At 48.7% G+C, this 26506-nt stretch overlaps 1 protein-coding gene across 2 annotated transcripts in view; it reads left to right on the forward strand.

Moving 5' to 3' along the window:
- Positions 1 to 25631, forward strand: part of LOC134521085 (gamma-aminobutyric acid receptor subunit beta-4) — a 75463-nt gene extending 49832 nt beyond the window's left edge. The window contains exons 4-9 of one of the 2 annotated variants that reach the window (XM_063347181.1): positions 1861 to 2081; positions 15264 to 15346; positions 19631 to 19768; positions 21404 to 21556; positions 24309 to 24565; positions 25057 to 25631. In XM_063347181.1, the coding sequence (XP_063203251.1) occupies positions 1861 to 2081; positions 15264 to 15346; positions 19631 to 19768; positions 21404 to 21556; positions 24309 to 24565; positions 25057 to 25434 (1230 nt within the window). In that variant the 3' untranslated portion in view covers positions 25435 to 25631. The remainder of the gene's footprint in view (positions 1 to 1860; positions 2082 to 15263; positions 15347 to 19630; positions 19769 to 21403; positions 21557 to 24308; positions 24566 to 25056) is intronic. The other variant, XM_063347182.1, reaches the window with a different exon arrangement.
- The last annotated feature ends 875 nt before the right edge of the window (positions 25632 to 26506 follow it).

A 26506-nucleotide genomic window follows, 5' to 3' on the forward strand; every position in this document is an offset into this window, starting at 1 on the left:
CTGTAGCTGAGTTTCCCACAGGCAGGGGAAGAGTCTGTTACCAAGGAGGGTAAGAGGCTCCGGGAACTCCGGTGCTCTGCTCCTCTGTGCTTTCACTGCAATGCAGGTCCAGACACCCTGGGAGGGGTACTGGGGAGAACATTTTCCTCTGCAAGGTCTTGACCAAAATGAAAATGTCTATGCCTCTGAGAGATGGACAGTGAGGCTTCTGAGGCAGGAGTTTAGCAGTCCTTTAAAAAGCAAAGCAAAACAGTTTCTTGGCCAGAAAGCTGTCACTGTGTTTTTGTTCTTTTCAATATAACACAGAAAGTGACAGATATATCTTTTGTATCCAGTCTACACCACAGATTTACTCTGTGACCTTTCGGGTATGCATATGGGTCTAGATTTCTGAATCACAGTTAGATCCCCGAAAGCTGACATACCCATAATGTGGGACTATTTGAGCTTGTTTTCAGAGGTGCTAATCAAACCTGGCTTCAGGAGAAGTCAGTGGGAGAAGACAGGCAGGCAGGAGGCCTCTGTGCGCAGCCCAGATGTTGCTGCACGAGCAAGGTCCTCACCAGCCCCTTGAAGACAGCTGGAATTTGGAGAGCAGAAACGCCCATCATGCAAATCTGTGGTCGGGAGGATTCCTGTGGCACCGTAGGCACCTGCTTGGGAAGCGACAACTGTCTCTGGCCCCACCTGTTCTAGGTCACTCGCATGCATTTGCAAAAATGCTTTTAATTTAAGGACTGGTGAAAAATCACTGAATTCTGTAAGGCTGCTCTCAGGAAGACTTGTGCCTGCTTCCTAATCAACAACCTGCTATTTTAATGCTAGCTGGTTTGCCCCCAAAAATCTTGGCTCCTAGCCTATTTAAGACCTGTCGTGGGAATATTTTCTGTCATTGGCGTGTACAAGACCCCTTCCTGTACTGCTCATTTGACGTGAGAAGAAATAATTGTTCTTCTAGTATGGCGCCACAATACTGTGTCTCTGAACAAGCTGATCTGGGGCCTCTGGATCTCCTCTGGATGTGCTGCTACTGTCCAGCAGCTCGTATGGTTTCTGCAGGGCTACAGCTGTGGGCCACCAAACAGCTCTCCCGGCTCTTTATAAAATTGTTGTCTTAGCAGCAGTTTTAAGTGTCAACATTTTACTGTTGAGCAGGAGATGCGTATGGCATTGTGCTAGCTGGGGATGGTTAAGGAACTGCCCTTTACCGGTGGATCATGCTCCGCTGGTGACAGATTTCCTTCACATATGTCCCTTCCTGAGAATCGCAATGAACTCCCAACTTAGCTCATGTAACGAGGCAAGTGCTAATAGCTTGTCACGGCTGGCCTGGCTTGACTTTGAAACCTCGGCCTCGAGGTGAGATTCTCCACGTGCCCTTGGGAATCTCCTGAGTTTTTGCTCAAAATACGATTGGCTTTTACCAACTGTATGGTAACAAGCGGTGGCTGAACGTGACTGCATTGTGTCCAGACACCTTTCCATGACTTAAATGGGAGATCAGTCCTTCAAGTCTTTGGCACAGTGTAGCCCACTGTTGGTTGACATCCTTTAGTGCTATTGTAGTCCTAACTAATACTCGGTTTTTGGCCAAACTCTAAGCAGGCTGGGACAACGCGAGTGGGATGAAATTTGGGTTGATCGGTGTCATGTAATGTCATTTTGTCCCCTACAAAGCTCAGGTTGTTTCCCTTTTCCCAGAACAAAGCACAGTCCACCCAGCTGGTGGATATGTGGACACAAACATTTGGGTGCCAAGGAATTTGGAGACCCACCCAAGGTCTCAGCAGTGGTAGTAGTGAAGGGACTGTTACATGCCTATCCTGGAACCAGGCTGATGTTTTCATGTTTCTCTCCCAGGACTACACCATCACCATGTACTTCCAGCAGAGCTGGAGGGACAAACGCCTGGCATATAACGACCTTCCTCTCAACTTGACCCTGGACAACCGGGTGGCTGACCAGTTGTGGCTGCCTGACACCTATTTTCTGAATGACAAGAAGTCTTTTCTGCATGGGGTGACGGTGAAGAATCGCATGATTCGGCTCCACCCTGATGGGACTGTCCTGTATGGCCTGAGGTAAGTCTAAGGGGAATCTTTGTTGGCTGTGATTGAGAATGACATCTCATCATGTAAACTTCCTCCATTTCCAAAGACATTCTGGCAAGGCAAGGACCTAAAAGCCCAAAAGACACTCCAGTGTTGTACAGTTTGAAGTATCTGTTCTTTTCCCAAGCTGGAAATGGTTGTTTCCTTCAGGCCTCCAAAGTTTCCCGTGCTGTTACAGACAAATGCTGGAGAAGGGAATAGTCTGCTCTGAGCTTTTCAGGTCACTGTCATTCACGTTGCATAACGCTTCTATTTGAAACACTCATTTTCAGTTGCTTATAATTTTCTGCAAGTTTGGCCTATGGAGATGAGACTTCGTTACTCTTGTATCTAAGGCTGAATTTCTGTAGCATTTGAGTCAAATCACTTCAGTCATTTTTGAGTATGAGATAGGAGACATGTTTCTGCACAGTTAAAAAAAAATGTCTCTTTACCGGAGCAATTCTGAAGATTGAGGCTTGAAAGTTGATATCTAGTAGGGGAATGGTCCTCAGTGAGGAGGCTTTTTGTGGTGTCTGGAACAAATTAACATAGGCAAGTCCACAGCCTTTGAAAGTGCTGTGCTTGTCTGCAGTGGAGGCGGTAAAGGTTGGCCTTACTGTATTATCTGGATATGCGGAGATGCCAGGGTAGGTAAGAAAGTTAAATGGAGGAGGCAGAGGGCTAAGAGAGGAGTTTGCAGCTATAGGTAAGAGTGCAGGTTTTGGATGCTGTAGCTGAAATCTAGGCAATGATTTTTCCCAACCCTGTATTTGTCTGCTTTGAGCTTTTCTCCTAGGTTTTGGGTTTTTTTTTTCCCTTTTCGACTACGAAAATTCACAGCTGGCTTTTTAGACCTGCCTCCACATTCACAAATGATTGCGATAGCAGCTCTGGGCTTACGTCCCAGTGCAGCAAAGGGGGAGGAAAGACCTTTCTCCTTCAAAGAGGGTACACCCACCCTTCCCATTTACAGTATCAGCTCTCAGCTCCTCTGCTGCTTCGTGTTTTGTAGCAAGGTCTGACTTTTTATGATTTTTTTTTTTTTTTTATCTTCTCTTTAAGTAGCAGGGCTGTATTGGGCAGGGTAGGGCTGGCTGTAGGCATAGCAGAGTAGGAGGCTGCCCAGGGCATCGTCCTGCCAGGGCAGCAAGGTGGCTGTGCTTTCCTGATGGCAGAGCCCTGGGAAGCCACGAGAGCAGCAGTCGCTGCTGGTGCTGCGGGACAGGCTGTGGTACGTGGGGTGATGTATGTGCTACTTTTCCCTTCCAATTAGCGGATGTCTCTTGCTCCAGGCCCAGAGACAGCAAAATGTGCAACAAACCCAACTGTGTGACTCTGTCCCAGCTTTGCCTCTCCCTTCCCAGGACAGGTACATCCATCTCTCTGCCTCGGGCCGGTGGTGTTGTTTGGCTGATATCGCCAGGGAGCCCTGAGCCAGCTTTACTGGCCCGCCAGAAAGATTGCAGCTTTCCCACGGCTGACTACCCCAAGTTTCCTCAGTGTGTTAAAACAAGAGCGAAGGCTGGGCAAGAAGATGGTTTGAATTGGGATAGGTAGGAGCATAAATTCAGCCTGTCGGGTGGGAGGGGGCAAAGGGTGCTGTTAAGCTCAGGCTGCTCTTTGCTGCTGGGCCACCTCACCTGAGCCTCCCCCAGGCTGGTGGGAAATCTTTGCGCACACCTGCACAGCAAAAGAAGCGGTATTTTTATCAGCTGCCATTTAGTCAACTCAAATAATGAGCAGTGTGAACCCTGCAGCGCAGGTGACGGGCAGTGGAAGTCCTTGGAGGGTTTGCGCTCGGGCTGGAACACCACACGAGCACCTCCTGCCCTGTCCCTTCCCTTCCCCTCCGGCAGGGATGGGAGCTCGGCTCCCTCGCATGACCTGTGTAAAGGGGTGAGACCAGGAAAATTGCATGCGGGCCAAAAGAAAGGAAATGGCAGCCATTTGCCCCTGTTATTTCCAGGGCCATAGTAAGAGCTGCCTGGGTTGTTTTAACTTTTGGCTGGTTTTCCTGGAAGCTGCTCTCTTGCCCCTGGAGAAAACGGCAGTTGCAAAAAACAAAGCACGCAGCAACTGCAGGTCCTTTTTCCCAAACGGTACCTCGGGTCAGGACGGCTGGCTTTTCCTATCCTGAAAGCGCTGGGGTTTGGGGGGGGACAAGCCAGGTGCCCTGAGTCTCAAAGTCGCTCTAGCTTTACTCATAGTGGTACGGGCAATATTTTCTTTAAGGCTGCTTTCTGTACTGACTCCCGCACCTGCGATTTTGCCGACAACAGAAGTGCTAGGTGCAGTTTTGCAGGTGCAAATAACTGTGATCCTATTCAAAAATACATAGCCATGTGCACGGCAGGTGTAAGCAGGTAAGAAAACAGCCATTGAATATTCACCTGTGCTCCCTTTATCTCCGTAAAAGTGCACCCACGCTTGTCCTGCAAACAGGAAGAAAAGTGCAGGTCCCCCTGTGTTTTCAAGCCTGTTCTTGTCTTTTCCTGCATTTTTTTCAGAAGGATTCATAAAATGGAGTTGCCCTAAAGGAAGAAGGGCAAAAGAGGCAATTTCTGTTTCTTTTCCTTTGTTTGCTTGTTTGTTTTTCCCCGAGCGAGATACCACAGCTCTTCTCCTGCTACCTTCTCGCCAGTCACTTCCCCCTCCTTTGAGCTGATCCTGTAGCAAAGTGACTCAATCATGCTATTTGTGGCACAACAGTCATTTTTCTTTCCAGCAGTCTCTGATGTCAGAGACCGGGGAGGATGACACCCCGGCAGGCCCCTGCCTTCAGCAGTGTTCAAGGGACCGACAGGATCAGACCCAAGTGCTGGATCAGACCCCAGTGGTCCAAGTTAGCTCACACGGCTGTCGATGGGTATTTCATTTCTGACTTCAGTGAGAACCAGATCAGGCTTCAGATAACTTGTTTGCACGAGTAAATGGAGCCCTTTATTCCTCCGCTCCGCTCCATTGTGAAAGTTGTGTGTCAGAAAAGCATGTGCTTGTTTTTGGTAGAATTAGCAAATTAGTGGATGAAGGGAGGGCAGCAGATGTAATATAGCTACATCTTAGGAAAGCGTTCGATACAAAAGCTTACTCCAAAATTAATTCACACTGGGCTCGGATTAAAAGCTGGTTGCCAGGTCTCCAACAAAAGGAATGCATAAACAGCAGCGGGCTGTGCCGGGGGGGTGATGCCGGGCTGCTGCGGGGCTGGAGTGGGGACTGGTGCTGCCTACCCTCCTTCCCCAACGCCTTCGCAGACGGTAAAAAATCCCAGGAGGCCAAATGTGGGAGCCTGGAGCCCGGATCCAGCCCAGAGGGCACTCTTATCTCCGCAAACACTGCGGTGGGAGGACGCAAACTGGCAGAGCTGCCAGGGTTTTTAGGCGGTGTAACTTAGCGTGATGGTGCCCGAACTCGCCGGGGCCCACCCCCCCCCCAGACACCTTGCAGGAATTAAAAGTGCCTGTGAAGCGCAGGAGAGCTGGTCACCTGTGGCACGCAGCAGGGAAAGTGCTTAAAATGGTGTGGAAAGTCTGCAACATGAAGGGAGGCTTAAAGGAGCTACCCACAAAGACAAAGCAATCTGTGAGGAAGAGCTGAATAGCACTGGCTGAATTCAATATATTCTCCCTCCTAATGGCTTTTTGTCAGAAATTGCATTGGTTTTCATCAAATTTTAAACAAAAAATTAGGGAGAAATTTTTCATTTAAGAAAAAGCATTTCAGAGAATGTTGATGTTTCACTCCTAATTTTACGTAGAGAATTTTTCACTTATGTCAATATTTCCCTCACTATTTCAAGCTGCTTTACTACCACTGTTGATATTTGAGAGTAACGTAGAGAATCATCAAGGGCTTTGTCTGGATCTCCAGAGACTGTCTAGTCCACTCCTGCCTAATAAGCTTTACATTATCACACATACGAGCTATACATTACAGTCTGAGATTTTTATTTCCTCTTCCAGACCATGTAGCATCCATTTGGTAGTGAAACAAGTTGACACTTGTCAAATGCTGATGTCACCAGTATTTTCCTATCTGTTTTCAGAGACCTAAAAATAGAAACAACTGTAACAATGCTGAAATTCTCATATGGTAATTCGAAATCATATTTGAAACCAGCTTTAAAACAGCCGTCAGGGAAATGTTGAAGCCATTTGGTTTCGTTCTAATTAGGGACGAAAGTGGATACCAGCAAACCAGGTGCTTTGAGGAGCCCAGGCTGCATCCCTGAGCTTGCAGGGGGAGCGGGCGGGCTGGGATGCTGGGATGAAGCAGGCGCGAAGCCGGGTGGACAGCAAGCAGGATGCAGTGCCGGGCTGGCGAGGAGCCCAGGCGATGTAAACTGAGCAACCAAAAAAACTGCAGAGGAATTTGATGATGGAGACTAAATCCTGTGCAGAGAGAACGAGGGATCTCCTCCTGCGAAGGTGGTAGTGGTGGTGGGGAGCATGTGCGTGTGTTTTGCCTTGGGTTTTTTATTCCTCTCCATAATAGTCACCGCAATGAGGTGTGTTTTAGAGATGAGGCAGTTCGGATGCATGCAAAGGTCCCAAGGCACAGAGGGACACTGCCCTTGGAGTGCTCTCTTGGGGAAGCAGACCCCTGCTATCCTCAGCAGTGTGAATACCTGTTCAGTGCTTAAAGCGAGGGGGAGAGAATTGTCATACTTCAAACAACTCAAAATTTGCAGTTTTAAATTGAGATAGGCTGGGCGTATCTGCTTTGGCAGCGCTTAGTTCCTGCTTGTCACGGGGGTAAGTTCCATCGCTCAGCCGCTCCCTGCACGGTAGCTGCTCCTGGGGGACGTCAGCCCTCGCGCTGCAGCAGGTTACTGCTGGCCCGCTTGTGGACCCGACCTTGTTCCTGGGCAAGGCAGCAGTTAGAGCAGCGCTTCTAAGCTCACCTTACGTAGGGAAGCAGCGCAGGTTAACAGATGCGTGTCAAGCATCCCCCCCAGCTCTCTCATCCAACCCCAGGAACGCTGTCAGACCCCCCCCATGCCACCCTGCTGTGCCGGTGCCTCCAGGTCTGCCCTGCTGCTCCCCACGGCGGGGCTCTGCTGGAGCTCACCTTGGGGACTTCTTCATGGCTCCCATCTCCAACCTGCCTCTTGATCCAGGACACAGCCCCGTCTGTGTTACATTCCCCAGGGCCCAGCCCGGGGTTATTGGGTTCTCCAGCTGGTAGAAAGGTTTCTCCTGCTCCTGTCTCACTTGAAGCCTGCTGTTTGCAGTCATGTCCTTGTTCTCTCCATGGATGCCATTTGATCTTCAGCAGAGAAGGTGGCCTGATGGGTTAAGACCCAGGAGTTTTTTCTGTACTGAGACCACTGAGCAATTTTCTTCTCCCATCTCACAGGCCAGAAGCGAAGAAATCTGCGATTTGTGCTTCCTCTTCCCTCCCTGAGAGAGGTTTCTCTGGAAATGTGAGAGATGATTCAGGCTCTACCCTGTCTCTAGTAGCTCTGCCTGCTCCCTCCGCAGATTAGGCAAAGGCAGCAGAAATCTCTCCTTTGGCAGCTTGGGTGCAAAGAGTCCATCCAGCCCCTTGGAGCTAGTCCTGCAGCCTTGTACTGCTCCCACCACGGAGCTCTGCCTTGGGCCAGCTCCTTAGCACGAAGATGTGGGGGCGGGAGAAGAGTTTGTTAGGTGGGCAAGGGGAAATGAGAATTTAATTAGGAGCTCAGCTCCCCAGTTGAGGTTGAGGACAGATCCCCTTCTGCGTTTTTGTCTCCTAGGGTCAGGATGAGGGACTTAGCTGGAAACACTGGAAGGAAGTTCAATAATGTTGAATTTCAGAATAATCTTGGAAGCTGTGGAAGAAATTGGATCTCATCAAGACAGCATAAAGCAGCAAGCCAGAGCTGTTTCTCCATCCTTAATGTTGGAAGAACAGAGTCAAGCATCATCAGGGATGGAATTGCTGCCTGTGCTACATTGCTTATGTCTGACCTGGCTATTAGCAAAAATAGCGGTCGGGGAGTATCCACAAACAGCTGATTCCCCCTGTCTCCTCACAGATCACTGAACATCTTGTGTGCCCCGAACCCCCTGCTCATCCTGGTAGCATCTCTTAGTCTTCCTGCTTATTCTATCGCAGCCACCAGCCTGAGCGCATCCCTGGACCCTGTCTACTCTTTGCCAAATCCCACAGGTTTACATCATGGGTTACTGCTTTATTAATTCAACCTCATCCCAGCCTGATGCTGTTGCAGGAAGAGACCTCCTGCTCCGTTAAGTGCAGGTCACCGTTGTCTGAAGCCACCGTAACAAAAGAACTTCTTTTTAAACACATTCCACTTGGGTCTCTCTTGTCCCCTAATCCAGTTGACGACTTGCCAGACGCACAGCGCATTTGGAATAGAATAAAGAGGCAGAAAAGCAAAACCTTGCCGCCAAGGCAGCTCTGCTTTGTACTCACTCAGGGTGGAAAAACGGTTGATTTAGATGACTGGTACCCTGAGTACTAGTTTAGAAGAGCTTTTTTTTTTTTCTCGCCCATCTGAGTGCAGTGCACACTGTTATTTATCAAAGGATGCCTATGCAAGCACAGATGCTTTTGGAAACAGAGTGACCTTAGTAGGATTGTGCCAAGGCTTATGGAGTCAGTTTTAGGCAAACAGACACAAGGGGAAAATATTCCATATCCTTGCCTTGCTCTTGGTTTTAACATGACCTCCAGGAGTTTGCAAAGATCAGACCATGTTAAAAGAATGGCAAAATTCACCACGGGTGTATAAATCCCTCCAGGCCCTTCGAAGTTTGTGCTTACTGCCAGGCAGAAGGTGACATTTGCCAGCATGTTTTTATGACTGACACTGAGAATGTACGGAGTAAAAATTCAATTTTGTTTTTTTTTCCCCACATTCAGCAAAACAGCAATTTTGCCTCTCTCTCTCTCCTCTTAGGCACCAGAATTCCCTTACGAATCTAACTTGCCCCTTGGGGCGAGCCTGCACAAGTCCTGCAAAACCCAAGCTCCTTCCATCCGTTCTCGCTATTGCTGCAAACCGCTGTGAGCTTTGGGAGTCCGTATCCCGGGGGGGGGCAGGAGCATCTTCAGCTTCTCGGGAGATCTGAAATCCAAGAAGTTGCAACCAGCAACTTAAACGTTTATGTTTTTCTGTGAGAGTGTTTGTGTTAGTCTCTGCATAATGACACTTAATCCATACCTGCAAAACAGGGTGAGCTCCTGAACTGCTGGCCCTGTCTCCCCCTCAATTAGGGAGGCAATGGTTGGGGGCATTTGTGCTATACTCCTCCTAGGCTCACCCATACTGAATTTTAGGCCGCGTCATTTTGAAGCCAAAAGTATCAGGGAACATTCCTGGGCACTGGATATCAGCAGCCCACGTACTCAGTTTGTTTCCTGGGTTTGGTCTGTGTCCACGAACAGTCTCTTGAGCATTTCCCAATTAGAGCACGGCCAAGGCTGGTGACCATTGTCAATAGGCATTTTGCATGCAGCCAGACCCTTTTTCTGCAGGGTAAGAATTAAAGTGTAGACACAGGCTGTTCCACACCAATTGACACTGGCCTCAGAAACCAGCACCAGGCATGTTTGGTTTGTTGGTATAGACGCAATTATGATGTAGGCAGTGCAGTAGTTTATTTTGTAAGGATGAGCTTAAGGAGAAAGGAACCCCACTTGCTTTAGGAACCCCTTGAAGGTAATAGTCTTCCCTTCTCTCCCACCCAGTCCTCCTCAGAGAGTCTGGACCTGCTCCTTTTGAATTCAGATGGTATTTTGGGGAAGTAATCTTTTGCCCCTTCCACTTGTAGCTGGTCAATTTGGTTCTCCCGATGCACTGGAGATGATCTAGAGGATGAACAGGTGGCTGAGGGCCTTCAGAGGTGAAGTTTGGAAGGGAGTGATCTGACCAGGGCAGGAGCTGAAAGGGCAGCTACCTTGGAGGCGGCCAGCAACAGGATGAGGAGGAGATGGAAAGAAGACACTCAACCGCAGCAGGTTTTAATAGCAGGTCGGAGCTCTGTGCTGCTCCGTGTCTGTGAACTTATATAATCATTCTAAATAAGACAGAAAAAGCCATTAATAAGTAAACAGTGATGAGGAGGATCAGAGAGCGAATGAAACGGCTGTTGGTGTTCATGTCAGAGAACTGAAGTATTTGTGGAGGACCGATGGTTTGCAGAAACTTGAGCATCCCCTTTTGAGCTGCAGCTGTGGCGGGACAGTCCTCTGCTACTGCCGGGTTCAGCTGGCAGAGCAGGCAGCAGCGGAGGGACAGCAGGCTGAGGTTCTGTGCCAGCATCTGCTTTGTCAATACAAGCTTCGGGTGGTCAGAGCTTTCCTCATTGTAACAAACAGACCTAGCACTCACCCTGTGTGACTTAAAGCTTCGTGGCTGCTTTGCTAGAGATGGTCTCTACTTCTCTTGGGGTTGAAGGATGCTCTCCAGAGGGAGGTATCCATGCTACTTTGGCTTCTGCTTAGACCCACTGGGTGCTGGCAGAGAAGGGGAATCTCCATCAGCCCACAGCCTGCCAGAGTTTCTCAACATCTCATGAATGCATGTCCACTTTTTCCTTTTTTTTCTTCTTTTTTTTTTTTTTTGAGATCTACGGTGGTTTCTCCACAGCCCTGTATCCCCCCACCATGAACTGTGTCCACCTGCCGCTGTGTAGTGGCAGGGCAGCGAGGACTTGGCTGCTTGATAGCACGACTGCCTACAGACCTCGGGAGAAACGATTAGGGCAAGGGCATGTATGTGTTTTCTGAGGGGAAGGAGGTGTAAAGGTTGTGACATGTGAGGGGGGCTGTCCCGGAGGCCCACAGAGCGGGCAGAGATTGAGGGAGGAAAGGGGAATGTGAGCTGGAGATGGAGGGTGGTGGTGGTGGCCGGGATTGGCAGCTGGAGGGAGCGGGACCGCTTCATTGAGCGCATCGTGCAGAGCGCAGGCGAGCCTCTCCCCTCCGATGGGCAGCGTCTCTGTGAATCGCCGTCAAAGCAGATGAAATTTCACACCACACAAATTTTTGAATTTAAAAAGGGGGGAGGGAGGTGGGGAGAGGAGGAGGGGGAGGGAGAAGACACAGCCTGGCCGGGCGCCAGCGCCTCTTGCTAACGCCACGGGGAAGGTGGCATCCTTCCCCGGCGTTCCCTCCGGCCCCCGCGCTCCCTGCTCCCTTTCACTTTGGTCGCGTCTCCTGGAGGCAGTGTGCCGTGTCTAGAGCTGTTTGCAGAGCAATGGTTTGTTCTCTGTCTCCTCATCTCCTTTCTCACAGAGTGAGTACCCATTCCTCCTCTGCTTTCTGTCTTTTAACCTCTCGTTCTTCTCCAGCTCTCCTTCCCCAGGCTGCTTTACCCCTTGCTTCCCCTGATCCCTCTCCTCTGTTCCCTTACCCCAATGGCCTCCTGTCCTGCCCTATCCGCTCTCCTGTCTCTCATCCTCACTCCTGCCTCCCCCATCACTGCACGTGCCGTCATCCCTCTTTGATCCTCTCCTCATTTTTCCACCTCTCAATTTCCTTCCACCTTTATTGCCTATTAACCCTGTTGAGACACCCAAGAGCTCCTTAGAATCAGTTCCCCCCATCGATCCCTCCATCTGGTCCTCCCCATGCTGTCTTCTATATGCCAAACAAATACATCCCTTCACACAACAGCTCAGAGCGTATCAAAGCAATACGTTTATATCCATCATAGCACGAGGCAGAGCTTGGTCCTGTGGACTTCTGGACCAGAGATGGCATGTTCTGTGACCCCACAAGGTTGCTGGGGTGCCTGAGTTTTGCTCCCATTCCCCTTTGGCCGCGAGAGGTGCGTGGAGCCTCTCATCCCTTTCTGAGTCCCACCTCCCCAGTAGTACACAGCCACCAAAGGAGCTAGAGAAACCTCTTGTTGGCCTCTCTGGGAGCCAAGTAAATGTTCAGTCAGTCACAGAGGCCACAGATGGACATTTCACCAACAGTGGCAGGTGCTGTATAAAGCAGTGACCAGGTTGTGGTGCTGTGGGTCACCCACGGACTTCAAGCAGGGGTATGGAGGTTGGGAGGGGTAGGGAGGCTGGTGTCCAGGATGCTTTTTGAGATTTGAAGTCTAAAGAATTAAATACCTCCTTCCTCTCTGGGGTACCAGTTTCTTTATCCCACGTAGGGCTGGTTTATGAGGGTTCAGGAAGCCCAGAGGCAGAATCTGAGCTGAACCTGGTGCCCCAGGCCAGCTGCCCCTTGCATCTTGTCATGCTGCAGGAGCCCCGCATCCAGGTGCTCCTGTGGTGCTGGTGTCCCTGGGCTTACCAGGAGCACCTCACTGTGGGTACGGCACCGCAGCTGAAATGCTCCAGAGGAGCAGGTGGCTACAGCCCAGGAGAGACACCTGCGGCTGTGCTACCTCTGCTCTGAAAACAGAACAAAACCTTCACCCTACCTGGTCCCAATTCTCACCTGCCCGAGCAGCGTCACGTGGGCAGATCACCAGGAGTTTGGGACCTGCAGCCAACTGGGATACCTCTGGAGGACGCTGAATTCTACAGTGTGGATACACCTGCCCTTTAATTGGAAGGGAAGAGAAATCATCTGGCTTTTGTGGACAGATACCCTCTTAATGTTGTTTTCCTCCTTTCTGTGTCCCACCTGTCCCGAGGTTCTCTAATTTTTGAATCAACAGGGCTAAATTCTGCCCTGATGTAAATCTCTGCCGCTATAAATTGGTGTGATCTTGCAAAAATCACTGGAGTGGCTCTGGATTTATGCTGGCTGTTAAGCGTGAGGAGGATTTGGCGCATGGAGCGTGGTAGCCATAGCTCACTGTGTCGTGCTCTGCATTTCCAACCAGCACTGCAGGTGATAAGCAAATCCTGTCGAGAGGCGAGAAGGTCCCTCTTGAAGCAGAAAAGGCTTCCCCTGGATGTCCTTTGTGTGGCCAAGTTAGCTAGCCAGGCTGCGATTTCGGGATGGACGCTATGGAAAGGTTTTGGCCCGCAGGGTCCCACAAATGGGGTGGAAAATTTTCATTTAATACATTTTTGCATCTCACACTTTAGGGAAAACAGGAAAACGCATTTGTAACCGCTATTTCCCACGGGTGCAGTATAATATATACAGTATATGCCGTGTGCGGCATAGGGGGATGAGTCATACCCGTTCGTGACTCTTTGGTCTCAGTGCCTGGCTAGGATGGACTCTGCACCTGCCACTCCGGGCTTTCCTGGCAAGGGGCAGCTCCCCCCAGGTGTGCTTGGGATCTGCTCCTCCACCGTGGTCTCCCGTGCCCAGCCACCCTGCAGCGGGGCGGGAGAGGCGTTGCTTTTCCAGCAGCCCCCCTAGACATGCCAAACCGGGAGGCGGTAAAAGCAACACACGCAATCCCAACGCCATGGTGGTAATTTTGAAGTGGCTCCTGTCCTGTTCTCCTTCCCCCCACCACCACCACCTCTGAGCTTTCTCCTCCACCCCAACCGCGTTACAGATAAAAGGGTTAAGAGCTCGCTTGGGCCCCCTGCTCCGAGAGAGGGCAGTTGCAATGTTGTCTCTAGACCCAGTGAGGATATATATAAATTCCCTCCGTCTCTTCGGATCTATTTATAGCACGGCAGGCAGTGGCAAAGGCTCTCCTCAAGGCTTCATCTCCTACAAACAGTCTTCACAGACAGCGGAGAGATAAATTTAGCACACGAGATTTCTTAAAGAGCCAGCAGCTCTGCGGGGCCGCTCGCCCGCCCCGCTGCAGCCCCCGCCCCGATACCCCCGCCGGGGCAGCCCTCCCCCGCGGCTGCTTGCCCCCCCCCGCTTCCAATCTGCTTGCCCCCCCCCCCCCCCCCGCTTTCCAATTTGCTGTCCAGCTTCGCCCGATCTCCCCCTTTCTGGTCTCTTTTTCTATCATTGATGGTTTTTCCTTTTTTTTTTTTTTTTTCCCCACCTTCTTTTTTTTTTTTTTTTTTTTTTGCGGGTTCGCCATCTCATCCTCTCTGCTTTCTTGTTTTTCTTTTTTTCCTCTCTTTTCTCTCTCCCAGGCCACGGGGCTCAGAAGATAAAGCTTTCTCGTTAACAGTTCACTGGTTATGCCTACACAGTAAAAAATGTGTAGCTTGATTAATGCCTTCCAGATGGTTAATTGAAAAAAAGAGGGGGAAATGCACCAGTCTCTCCCCCCGTCTCTTTAGCACTCTGCACACATACATTGGACAGGAAGAAAACTGCATTAAAGGGCGAGGGGAGCAATATATTTGAGAAATAAGGACAGCCTGTTAACTCCAGGGTGGTGTTGCCAGGCTGGCGAGTTAGCTGGCGATTTGCTGTCCCTGCTTCATGCCCCCTTCCCTCGTCTATCCCACCCCAAAATTCCCCATCCCGGAGAGCGATGCTCCTTCACGTACAACATGTAACACACATAAACCCTCCTCGCACCCTCACGTGAACCCTATTGCAGGCACCGTGCCGCTTTGTCCCCACCTCCTGCCCTGACACCCCCAAAGCAACACCGACCCTCATCCTCTCCCCATGTTTATTTTTCGGGGGGGATGCACACACACATACCCCCATGTGTCTTTCATGAATCTTCATTACTCGGTTCATCAATGGGTTGTGCAAGAGCAGCTCATTAGCAGGGCCGTGCCCGCAGGAGCAGAAGGGCCCTGTCGATGGGGTCTGGGGGCTTCAATTTGGCAGTGCCCAAGTGGGTGTGATGAAGAGCGTGTGGGTGGGGGGCTGCAGGTAGGGCCATTGGGGCAACTCAGGAGGAAAGAGGGGTGATAATCTGGGCAGCTATTCTTCTCCATAGATCGTTGCTGGGCAATTTAATCAATGCATCTTCTGTTTTACGGACACGTGTCGGCTGTCTCCACCTTACAAACTGACATGCCTCTCCTCTTTTCCCCCTGCCCGTAGCTCTGCCTGCTCGCGGTTTCTTTGTTTCTCTCAAGGGAGAGACAGAGGAGGAACACAAATCCCTCCCCACCACGTTAATAGAGATACTGCCTGGCTGACGTGAGTCACGAAGGGTTTAAGCTGTGCAGTTGAGGGTGAGCATCCAGCCCCCAGCCCCGCACACCTCCCACCACGGATCTCCCTGGTTTCCAGGGAAACAGCGGCCCCAAATGCTGCCTGACTTTCACATCTGCCTTTCATTTCTCCTTTTTTTTTTTTTTTTTTTTTTTTGGTAACAAAAACCACACAACTGATATATTTTTTTCTCCCTTCCCCTTTCAGGATCACCACCACGGCCGCATGCATGATGGACCTGCGGAGGTACCCCCTGGACCAGCAGAACTGCACGCTGGAGATCGAGAGCTGTGCGTATGCCTCACGCCCGCCCTCCGCCACGCGGTGCCACCCGATGCCACCCGCCCCAGCCACAGCTCCCCGCTCGCGGGATGCCTCCCAGGGGTGTTACAGGCCAGTCCTACCAAAGGATGTCCCCTGGGGCAGGACCAGGCTGCCTCATCCAAACTACATCCTGAGGGGACCTTGTGGGTGAAATGCCCGGGAAAACAGAGCCGTAGCAGCAGGCTGGGCATCAGAACCGCTCTCGCCTCAGGGGGGTGGTGGAAGCCTCCTTTATCCCTAAGAAAAGCCCGGGGAGACTGCCCTCGCTCTACATGCGAGGTGGGACCCGAGTGCTCCTTCAATCCTTCCCCACCTGGATCTTCCCTTGACTCCCATGGAAAGCCTCTCCTGACCGCGCTGGCGGAGGAGGTCCGGCTCTCCCTCATAAAAATGCACCGCAGTATCCCCGCAGGAGCGGTCCAGAGCAGCAGATCTTACAGTAATGATGATGCAGCTTCAGTGGTGATTATCAGAGAATTGCTTTTTTCATAAAAGAGGTCCCACAGCATCCATCGTTGGAAGGCGCCGTGCTGCCTTACCAGCCCTGCCTGCGCCCAGGAGCCCCCTTCCCGCTCGCCCCTCGGGTTGCTCGGGATGCGCAGCCATCGCAGCACTTGGCGTGGCGGGTAATGGGATGTAAATTAGGTCCTGCCGGAGGCACTAATGACATGTCATTTCTGGCACTCCTTAGCATTTTGAGAATAGTTTACAGTACGACCAAGAAAACAGAAGGCAGAGAATTACCCGCAGCTCCCCATGTTGCGATTTTGTTCTTAATGGGACATGTCAAGCCAATTTGTTAGCCGAAGCTACGTTTCCTTACGATATTTCTAAGATCCGCGCAGAGATGAAGAGATTCAATCGTTTCCTTCCTCAGAGCTTTTGTCTTTTACACACTTGCACATTGGAAATCCGTAGGGTTCCATTTTGTTTGCTTCCAAGTCCACGCAACTCTGAAATAACAGTCCTTTTACGGCTGGCTTAAAAAACAAATTATATATATATAAAAAATACAGAAACAAACCCACCAAAATAGCCGTTTTGTGGTGCAGGTGTTCTGGGTTTGTAAAGCTGCAGCGGGCAGCTGGGTCTCCTTCCCCGCAGCATCTCGGGGCACGCACTTACCTTCAGGAGATAAGCCAGGGTTGGTGGTGCCTGTTGATCCCATCCCTCCGTCCCAAAAATAGCCCTCACCACATATACCCCTGCCTACCTGTGTGCCAGGATTCAACAAAAGCCTGAGGAGGCAGGCAGCAAACAGGCTGTTAATCTGACGTTTTAAGACGTCGTATCAATACTTTATGATATTTCAGGTTGAAATGACTTGTCTTTGTGAAAGTTCTTTTACTTTTTAGAAGTAAAATGGAAATTTGGTTTTCTTTTTAAAGCTAGAAATCAAAGCGAAGCATTTATTTTTAGACAGAACAACCTTTCCCTTTAGAATCACTTTAAAAAATGGCTTCCTGAAAAACATGTTTGATTTCATATTGCATAATGCCATAATAAATAAAAAAAAAAATACAAAAAATTGGTACCCAATACCAGCAGGTCATAGAATAAATGGAATAGAGCTAGTTAACTGCGAGATCTCCTAAAATTAGTTACTGTAATTTGACATTTTCATTGCTGATCAGGAAGTAAATTTGAAGTCACTGCTGTTAAATTTGTGGATGATGAAGATAGCAGTCTGCGTGGCTCGCTCGCTGCACATTTGAATACCTCCCAATTTGAATACATCCAGAATGCATTTGAATACAGCTAAATGCGGAGGTCTGTGCCTGGGTGCGGGAGCGCGGGCCAGGCTGCCAGACTGAGGGACTGGTACCCGCACGGGTATCGACCAGGGGGAAAGGAAGAAGGGCTGGCAGCCCCGAGCATCGCTGCTGGAGGTTTCGTAGCGGGGCTCTGTCATAAAGGGCTGGAGTGAGCCTTGGTTATATAAACCAGGGGAGCCGTGAGTCAGAGCAGGGAATCGATTGGCCTCTGAACATGTCGCTGGTGAGACGGGGAAAGGGGCTCTGTCTATATTTGGTTGCCAAAATGTAGAGAGGAAGTTGAGAAATCGGAAGAGGTTGAGAAAAGACGCTAAAAAGTGGTTCAAGGGCTAGAGCAGATGTTTTGCAGCGAGAAACCTCAATAGCTCAATCTGGTTTGTTTACTGCAAAGGAGGTGGCGAGGTGACTTGTTTACAGGCTGGGTGCACCTCTGCAGAAGGGGAGCGCTGGGTGGAAAGGGCTCGGTAACCTCCTAGGAAAATTCAGAGTAACCAACAGAGTCTCAAAGCCTGAGCCAGATGAATTCAAATGTAAAATCATACACGATGTTTTTAGCTGCGAGAGCGTTTGAGCCGCTGGAATCAACCACCGGGAGGAGTGGGGGGCTTGGCTGTTTCTTGCTGCTTTCCACACTTGGTCTCAGTGCTCTGGGAGAGATGCTGCAGCCAGATGCAAACACCAGTTCCTCTGCACGAAGCTGGGGTACAGTGCAATAGCCTGTGACACCCCAGCGTCTGCAGAAGATGAGATGATAACATAAGGGTCCTGAGTCTCCGTGGGCTTGTGGGTGCTTTACCACTTACTGCCTTGGGAGCAGGAGCATGCCATGGCAGGAGGAGGTGGAGCGGTGGCTTAGCTGATTTACATCAGAAGCAGATCTGGCATGCCATTTGGAAGATTGTTATTATTTTTTAGCACCCATGAATAAGCGCAGAAATGACTGAGAGTGCAGGATGTGGGCTTGGAGACTACGCAGTCATCAAATAATTCAGTTTGGGAAGAGACCTCAGGGTGTCTCTAGTCCAGCCCCCAGCTCCAAGCAGGGTCAGCTATGAGATGAGACCACATTGCTCAGCTCTTTGACCACTCAGGAGCTGCAGGATGACACCATTCTCGAAGGTTCACCTCGGATCTGGGGTAACCCTTGGTCCCTAAGGCTAGGTAGGAGAACCTTTCCTCCACGGCACGTTCAACAGCTCTTCACTCCCCTGATCCCACTAATACACTGGTGCTGGGTTTGGTGGCAGCCCTCCCTAGCGGGTGTTTGCCTTGCTGGGTATCGCTAGCCAACTGCCTCTCTGCTGCCAGGGCTTGTGGATAAGGCAGGCTGTTGTGCTGCAGAGCAGGTTGTGAGTAAAAGCTGTCTGTGGGCATAGGTGAAGTTCATGCTCTAAAGGAAGCCTTGCACCATGCCGTGCCAAAACCTGTACGTATCTTACTGTTCCTTTGCGCGCAGAGGTGATCCCATGCAGCTCTGCACTTTGCTTAGAATAAGAGGCCACCCCTTGTGCAGCAAGAGCCACAGTGCTTCAAAACCCAGCTTGCCACAAGTGGCATTAATTTTCAAGCGGAGATGAATCCTTGCCCACAGGGGCAACGGGCAGGGCTGTGAACATCACACATGATGAGCTGCATGATTTTGTCCCCTGAGCCTCATTCCCCATGAGTCCAGAGCATCTGGGGAGTCTCCCGGGACTGTGGCTTTGGGCTCCTCAGCGCCTCCAGCCCGTGCAGCCCTGTCTGGCATGTATGGTTTGGGGTTGAAGTAAGAGGCTGTACCCTTGGCTGAGGTAATAAATCCATTACCCAGAAATGCAAGGCATGAGAATTTGTTACCAGCCTGACCCCCCTTCCTCTCTTTTCCCATTACTGCTCTTTTCAGCCAGCACTTGGTAAAAGCCCCATCTCAGAGACTCCATCCACTTCCCGGCTCCAAATTTTGACTGAGAGTACTAAGAAGAGGGAGATGCTCTGATGTTCAAATTTCTTTTCAGCTGCTGTTGTAAATCTTTTTCTCTCTGGGAATTTTTAATACTTGGATGCTCTGTTTACCTGTTCCCCATCAGAATATATTGTGTGGTCTCCCCCTTCTGGTTAAAGGAGGCAGTTTTTGGAAAGCGAAATGCCGTGTTTGGTGCATTTGACAGAGGCTTCTGATGCACAAGTCCCTGTCATGTCAGCCATGGAGATCATGTAGTGCGAGTCAAGGTCTGATGGGCTGCTTCTCACCTTTTTCTGCTGAATTCTAGACAGAATTGGGAGTTCTGACCGTTTTTTTCGCCTTCTCCTGGGGACTGTACTGCCAAGCTCAGCTGAAGAAAAGAAAAGCACGTCAGCAGGGAGGGGCTATGCTTGCTATCTGATGGTGTGGGCTTTCCTTTGGATCCTCTTCCATACCACCTTAGCGAAAATGGGGGTGTCATCTGCTCCAGCTTGTCAGCTTAGTTCTCTCTCTGTGCTTCTTCATCTCTGCAGATGGTTACACGGTTGATGACATTGTCTTCTTCTGGCAAGGAAATGATTCTGCTGTCACGGGGATGGAGGTGCTAGAACTGCCCCAGTTCACCATTATTGAGCAGAGGCTGGTCAGCAGGGAAGTGGTCTTCACCACCGGTGAGTCTCTGCTGAAGGGATGCATAGGAATCTGCAAACCTTCTGCTGATCAACATCAATGTGGTTGTTCCTTTGATTCAGTTGCTGAGAAACTAACAGGATCTAGGCTTCAACTTAGGGGACTGTTCCTTTGGAAAAGAGACGTCTTCTATGCCCACCAAGTTCAGTTTTTTATTTGGCTACTTCTCTTCAGAGACTTACTGGGATCTTGGTTTTTTTGCTGCAGTTTTTCTCATTTCTTAGTCAAAACACCAACTGAGATCAAAACAGAACCTCTTTAGAAGGTTCTCAGCCCGACCTTATTTTGATGTGGTTTGCAATGGGCTCTCGAAGATAATGTAGGTGCAATAGTGAGTAGAAGAATGGATGAGTTGAAAAGAAAGTGGTCTATGAAATGATGCAACCCCACCTGTCCATGGCAACAAAGAGATCTGGAGGGAATATTTTGGAAGATTCAGATATTGCCAGTTGGAAAATTGTAGGGGTTTGGATTTTGGTTTCTGTCTTCACTTTGATCTGGCATGGAGTTCACTGCCGAAACAGCATGCCACACACCTGTTAAATAGGACAATTTTTGAAATGCCATGAAATCACAGCTAGAGTCTATGAGTGGCAGTGGCAGATGGTGATGTTGTTACAACAGTGCCTCGGGGGCGCGCTGGGAGCAGGGTCCCATTGCAATGGTAATCTAGAGACCCACAACAAGAGGCGGTATTCCTCCAAAAGAAGTTTGCAGTCTAAATAGGTAAGAAAGACCTTCAAAAAAAAGATTGGTGGAATACTGTGTTCACGCTATGCAAATGGCACGTAATGGTGAGACAACATAACCTCCTTTTTCCCAGTATACCTCCTTGATCATTAAAGACTGTTGTTCTCCTGTTACTTTAGCCGCCAGCCCACGATTACACCCATATTTCAGGCTGCTGTGTTGCCTAAGGGACAGAGGTGGGAAGGAGGAATGACTTGGACTGTTTCACAGCAATGAGAGAGGCCCTGCTTTGTCCCTGTCGAAATGACCCTGCTCCAGTGGAAGGACTGTAAAATACTTACTGTCATCACTATCCCCGTTAGGTTTGCTAAAAGACTAGGAGGAAGTTGCAACAACTTGGGGGAAAAAAAAAAAAATTAGATTAACTAACAGTAGTCTATTTGCATATGAATTTGCCCAGTCTGACCATAACCCATTTTTAGAACAGCATGGGAAAAATACGATTCAGATCTTCATTGCTGTTTGGAGGAAAAGCTAGCACATGAAACATTGGAAAATCATCTCACTGCATCCAGATATAGTGTTAAAGTCTCCTGTGTAAGCCTGTATCAAACTGGCACGTACCACAATAGCAATTTCAGCAGTGAAAAGACATTCTCCCGTGATGTCTGATATAATAACGTAACTTATGTAGAGTTTCCTTTCTTCTTAATATCCTGCGCCAAGTGAGCAGACACTGAAGAGCACCCTTCCGAAAACTGATGAGTCTGCAAAACCAAAAGAAGAATAAAAGAGAGATTTCTCATTATCCCTGCCTCTTGAGAACACTTTCCAAATAAAATTCCAATTCCTAACCTAAGCTCTTACCATAAATACATCTTTGCCCTCCTCTCAAACAACATCTCCCTTTAATATCTCATTGACAGGTTCATATCTACGCTTATCCTTGAGTTTCCGGATTAAGAGGAACATTGGTTACTTCATCCTGCAGACTTACATGCCATCTATTCTCATCACCATCCTGTCCTGGGTCTCCTTCTGGATCAATTACGATGCTTCTGCTGCACGAGTGGCACTGGGTATGTACCTTCTCGTTATATGTTGAAGAAGGTGGCTTTTTGAGGGGGATCAGCTAGGACAGATGTAAGAAAGAAAATACCGTTTTCTTTATGAGGTATCAGCTAAGCGAGCCGCATAGGTCTGTCAAACTTGTCGTTCCAAAGGAAGGATGTTTTTTCTGAGAACAAACTTCAAATTTTCAGACAGAAGAGCTACTTTTTTTGTTCAGAAGTATCAGTACTTCCCAAGCTTGACTATGTATTATTTGAATCAGTAAAAGTTCTACCATAAATTTCTGTGGGTGCAAGTTTAAGCTCTGCAACAAAAGCATAAATGGTCACAGAATCTCAGACATGAGACTGACATGCCATGAGCCCGCCAGTTCCTTCACTCTGGTTTGTACTTCTTTTCTTAAGAAGAGAAGTCTGGGCACCTCTTAGCCAACAGGTGTGCCAGGACCAGTTAGTTGGATGATAAATGCTGAGGATGGGTGGCCAAAGGGTAGTAAGAATGGTGAATGAACGGCTAAAAGATGAAAAAAAAAAAAGGAAGTGCCATTACACATTTTCATGATAGTTTAGGCCCCGTACAGACACTTTTTGTAGCTGAACACCTTCATAACCAATGCAAATGTGGAACAGTAGTTAAAGTCCAAGTTCTTCTTAGGCACATGCTCCCCTAAATAGGAATGTTTTCCTGTAAGAGGAAAAAAATGCTTTTAAGCAACAGAAGGGAAGTGGGGGTGGACTGCAGATGAGGATTTTGAAGAAGGAACAGGAGAAAGGGGGGATGGCTGGCATATGAGAATGGGGCTGTGCAACATGACAGAAAGTTCAGAGGAAATTGGAGAGCCAAGGAAGGAGAAGGATTTCATCTGTGAGTGGGAAAAGTCTCAGAGAGGCAATGAAGCATAGGTAGAGGCTGGGTCTTACAGAAAACCTTGGGGGTTTAAATTAGCTCTAGGAGAAGACAGAGTTTGAGAAGATTCAGAGGAGGGATGGTTTGTACAAAGATATAAAATAGATGATTTGGCTGTGCTTGCTTGGACATTCTGGAGCAGGGACACAGGGAGGGAACAAGAAGAACATGGTAAATTAAAAAGGTAAGTTGCATTGACAAGAGTACAATCAGTGAGAGAAGAAAAAGAGCCCATGGCAGACATTTCTGGCACAGGGAAAGTACAAGCAGAAGGGTGGACATGAGATGCACAGCTGTTGAATATCTGCTGACATCTGGATTCAAAGGAGAAGACAGAAGAAAAACATTGTAGATCAGAACTGGAATAGCTCTCCCTAAACAGTTCCTGACAGCTCTCTACCTAACTTGTCCTTAAAAAGCTTCAAGGAAGGAGAATCCACAGCCTCCTCTGGGACCTTTATCTCCAGATTTACCTGCTCATACAGTCAAAAAGCTCTTCTTTGCCTCTGTCCTAAGTCTCCATTGCAATTTGTCCAGTTCTTAATGGAGACATGGAGAACGTTCTATTCCCCCTTTCTTTGCCCCAGATTTCTGGATTTTTAGACTACTGTCTGACTATAGACAATATAATATATTGTATGTATATAAATATATCCCCCTTCTGTTTAGTCTTCTGTGAACTGAAGACAATTAGTTCTTTAAATCTTTTATGAGGAACGACACTAAAGACATGATGAGGGTGAAAAGGGCTGTGTCCAGGATGCCCAGAGAGATTTGAGAGCCATCACAGTAGAGGCAGGGCTGAAACCAGAAGAGCAAATTGAGGTCGTGGAGACTAAGAGAGCTCCCAACAGAAATATGAGGAGGAGGGATGCTAGAAGAAAAGGAGATCAGCAAGGTAGTAAGAAAAGCAGCACAGCTGAGCTAGAGAAGTGGGGAAAAAAACGAACAGGTTGAAGAGGAAAAGTTACTGCCCACAAAAGAAGCATGAAGGCTCGTTGCCATCTCTTTGAAGCTGGCAGAAGACTGTCAAAGAGACAGATCTGAGGCCACTCTGACAGTCCAGAGAAGGGAAGAGGCTGAGAAGAAACCACAGAAGAGGACTGAAGCTGTGAGAGTAATCATGGTGCACCAGGCTCTTGGACACTGAGTAGATGGGGAAAAAAGTGTTCAATGAGGCCAAGAAATATTTATTTAAGATGCAGGAAATATGAGTAGGCCTAAAAAGGAGAGTGTGAGAACCATGGGAGGGGTGTTTGGAGATTATAATTGAAGTAGTGAGTGGTAAAGCTGGTGAGAGGAAGGTGGGAATTGGTGGGGTCAAGGATGTAGACAGAAGCCTATGAGGCAGGCAAAAAGAGCGAGCACCATGAAGAGGGAATCTCTTCACTCTTTCTCCTATTCATGACACTGGAAAGACACAGCAGATTACAAATTCATGTCAAGGATACTAAGGCATTAAGTAGTGCCCAGGGTAGCCTGATGAGTTCATGACGTGGAAAAAAGGGAGAAGAGGTTGAGAAACTGAGAGCAAAACTGAATGCTTCCTACCACACTGAGGGAAACACGGAGGATCAGGGAGGACTTAAAGAACCAAGGTCCACAGGATGTTGATCCCCATCATCCTGATGATACTCAGCTTTGACATTTTCTCCCAGTGTTGGCAGCTGGTTTATTTTCTGCAGTGATTTGTACTGGGCAACTGGGCTTAGAATAATGACAATTTTCTTCCCAGTTGCACTGCTCCCATCCCTCTTGAGGTTGTCCAGCTGGGAGAAGGGATGGGGAAGCTGAGAGTGGCATTTCAGGAAACCATCCCACCTCGGTAACAGAGCACCTACCCTCTCCTTACAGGGGTCACCACGGTACTTACAATGACTACCATCAACACCCATCTCCGGGAGACTCTCCCCAAGATCCCTTACGTCAAGGCTATCGATGTTTATCTCATGGGCTGCTTCGTCTTCGTGTTCCTGGCACTCCTAGAGTATGCTTTTGTCAACTACATATTCTTCGGGCGAGGCCCCCGGCAGCAAAAGAAACAGAGTGAACGGATCAGCAAGGCCAACAATGAGCGCCACCGTTATGAGGAGAAGAGGGTGAGAGAGCAGGTTTGTCCCCTTCTTTCATTGTGGCAGGAGAATTCAGACTCTCCACTGTTCATTCAGTCCTGGGTGAGCTGTGGAGCAGCCTTTCTCCTCATCATGAGAGATGAACTCCAGTTCCCCTGTCTGGTGATTACTGGGAATCTTTTCTCCTTGATCATTTTGTCATCATCCTCAAGCCAGTCTCTTCAGGACCATCCTCTTGCATGGGGCAGGTGTACCCAAAAGTACCCCTGTGGCTTTTGGTCCTACTGTGTTGGCAGAATCACACTACCCTGCTCAAAAGTTTGCTGCAAGCACATGTGGCTAGTCCTTCAATTCCAGCATCAGTGGATAACATTTTAAAATGCAGAAGTCCAGGTTCAGAGCTCACAAATGACCCAATCAGTGGTGGTGTTACACAGAAAGCAGTTCAAAATTACACCTGATGGTGTGCCCCTGTGTGTGTCGTGCACAGGACATCCCTGCTACCTTTCTCTCTGTCTTCCATGTTCTAGGTTGACCCTTATGGTAACATCCTCCTCAGCACTCTGGAGATGAACAACGAGCTGCTGGCCACAGACATGATGAGCAGTGTTGGCGACTCTCGAAACTCTGTCATGTCCTTTGAAGGCTCAGGAATCCAGTTCCGCAAGCAGCTGGCCTCTCGGGATGGATTTGGTCACCACCCAACCCTGGACCGCCACGTCCCGCTGACCCACCATGCCGCGGCCCGCAACCGTGCCAACTGCCGTCTCCGCCGGCGGTCATCTAAGCTGAAGCTCAAAATCCCAGACCTGACAGACGTCAGCACCATTGACAAGTGGTCACGAATCATTTTTCCAATCACCTTTGGATTCTTCAACCTTGTTTACTGGTTGTACTATGTAAATTGATGCCTGCAGCCTCCGAGAGAGATAGGGACAGACACTCAGACAATGACAACACAGGAGTGTTGTGGTCTTTTGGGTTTGGGTTTTACTCTTTACTATCATTATCATTTATTCCTTTGGTTCATTAGATTTATTCTAAGCTTACTCTTCTCTTTTCAGCACATGTAGAACCACGGAGTGTTGGGGGGGTAAGGGAGAGAAGGGTCTAAGGGAGGGGGTTTGGTTTCAGGGAGGGATGTGTTTGTCTCAATTTTGGTTTCCTGCTGAAGGACTTAAACCATTGTAAAAAAAAAAAAAAAAAAAAAAAAGACAAAAAACCAAAAAACACCAAAAACCAAAAAAGAAAGAAAAAAAAAAGAAAAAATGACAGAAAAAAAAAGACAAAAAAAAACCAACAAAAAAAAACCAGGAAAAGTTTAAAAAATGGGGGGGGGAGGGAGATTTAAAGAAATTGAATCAAAAACTGGTGGGGAGGATAGGTTATCTTTGGCTGTGCTCACTAATGCGCTATCCTCACTTCCATTTCACTACTGAATTTCATCTTTCTCTTCTCAGTATTATTCCTTTTTTTTAATCTTTCTTCTGTCACTGCTCTTAACCCCTTCATGTTTATTCTTTCATGGATTCATGAGATGATGAGGTTTCATTCTCATGCTATGAGATTTCTCTTTTCTTTTTCTCTCTCCCTCTCTCTTGCTTACAAGCCTAAAAGAATCTTTTAAACCAACAAATAAAAAGAATATTTATTTTGGAAGAGCTGGGAAGGGGGGAGGACGAGGCAATTATTTGGGAGGGAAGGGGCAATGTGGGGTTGTGGGAGGGGGGGGAGGAGGGAGCTTATCAAAAACAAAGGCACATTTGCAAGTTGCCTTTTTCCACCTTCAGGAGTTTGCAAGCTGTTTTTCCTGTATGAGTGTGTGCGTGTGCGTGCGGCGCATCTGCGTGTGTGTATGTGCGTGTGTATGCAGGTACGGACGTGTGTGTGCAAGCATGTTTTCTGGGGAGGGGAGCCGGGGAGGGGGGTTTTGTAATGTCTTTTGTAGGAAGAGAACAACAGATGACATTTAACCGGCAG

Source organism: Chroicocephalus ridibundus, chromosome 9 (assembly GCF_963924245.1).
Source record: "Chroicocephalus ridibundus chromosome 9, bChrRid1.1, whole genome shotgun sequence".
Taxonomy (NCBI): Eukaryota; Metazoa; Chordata; class Aves; order Charadriiformes; family Laridae; genus Chroicocephalus; species Chroicocephalus ridibundus.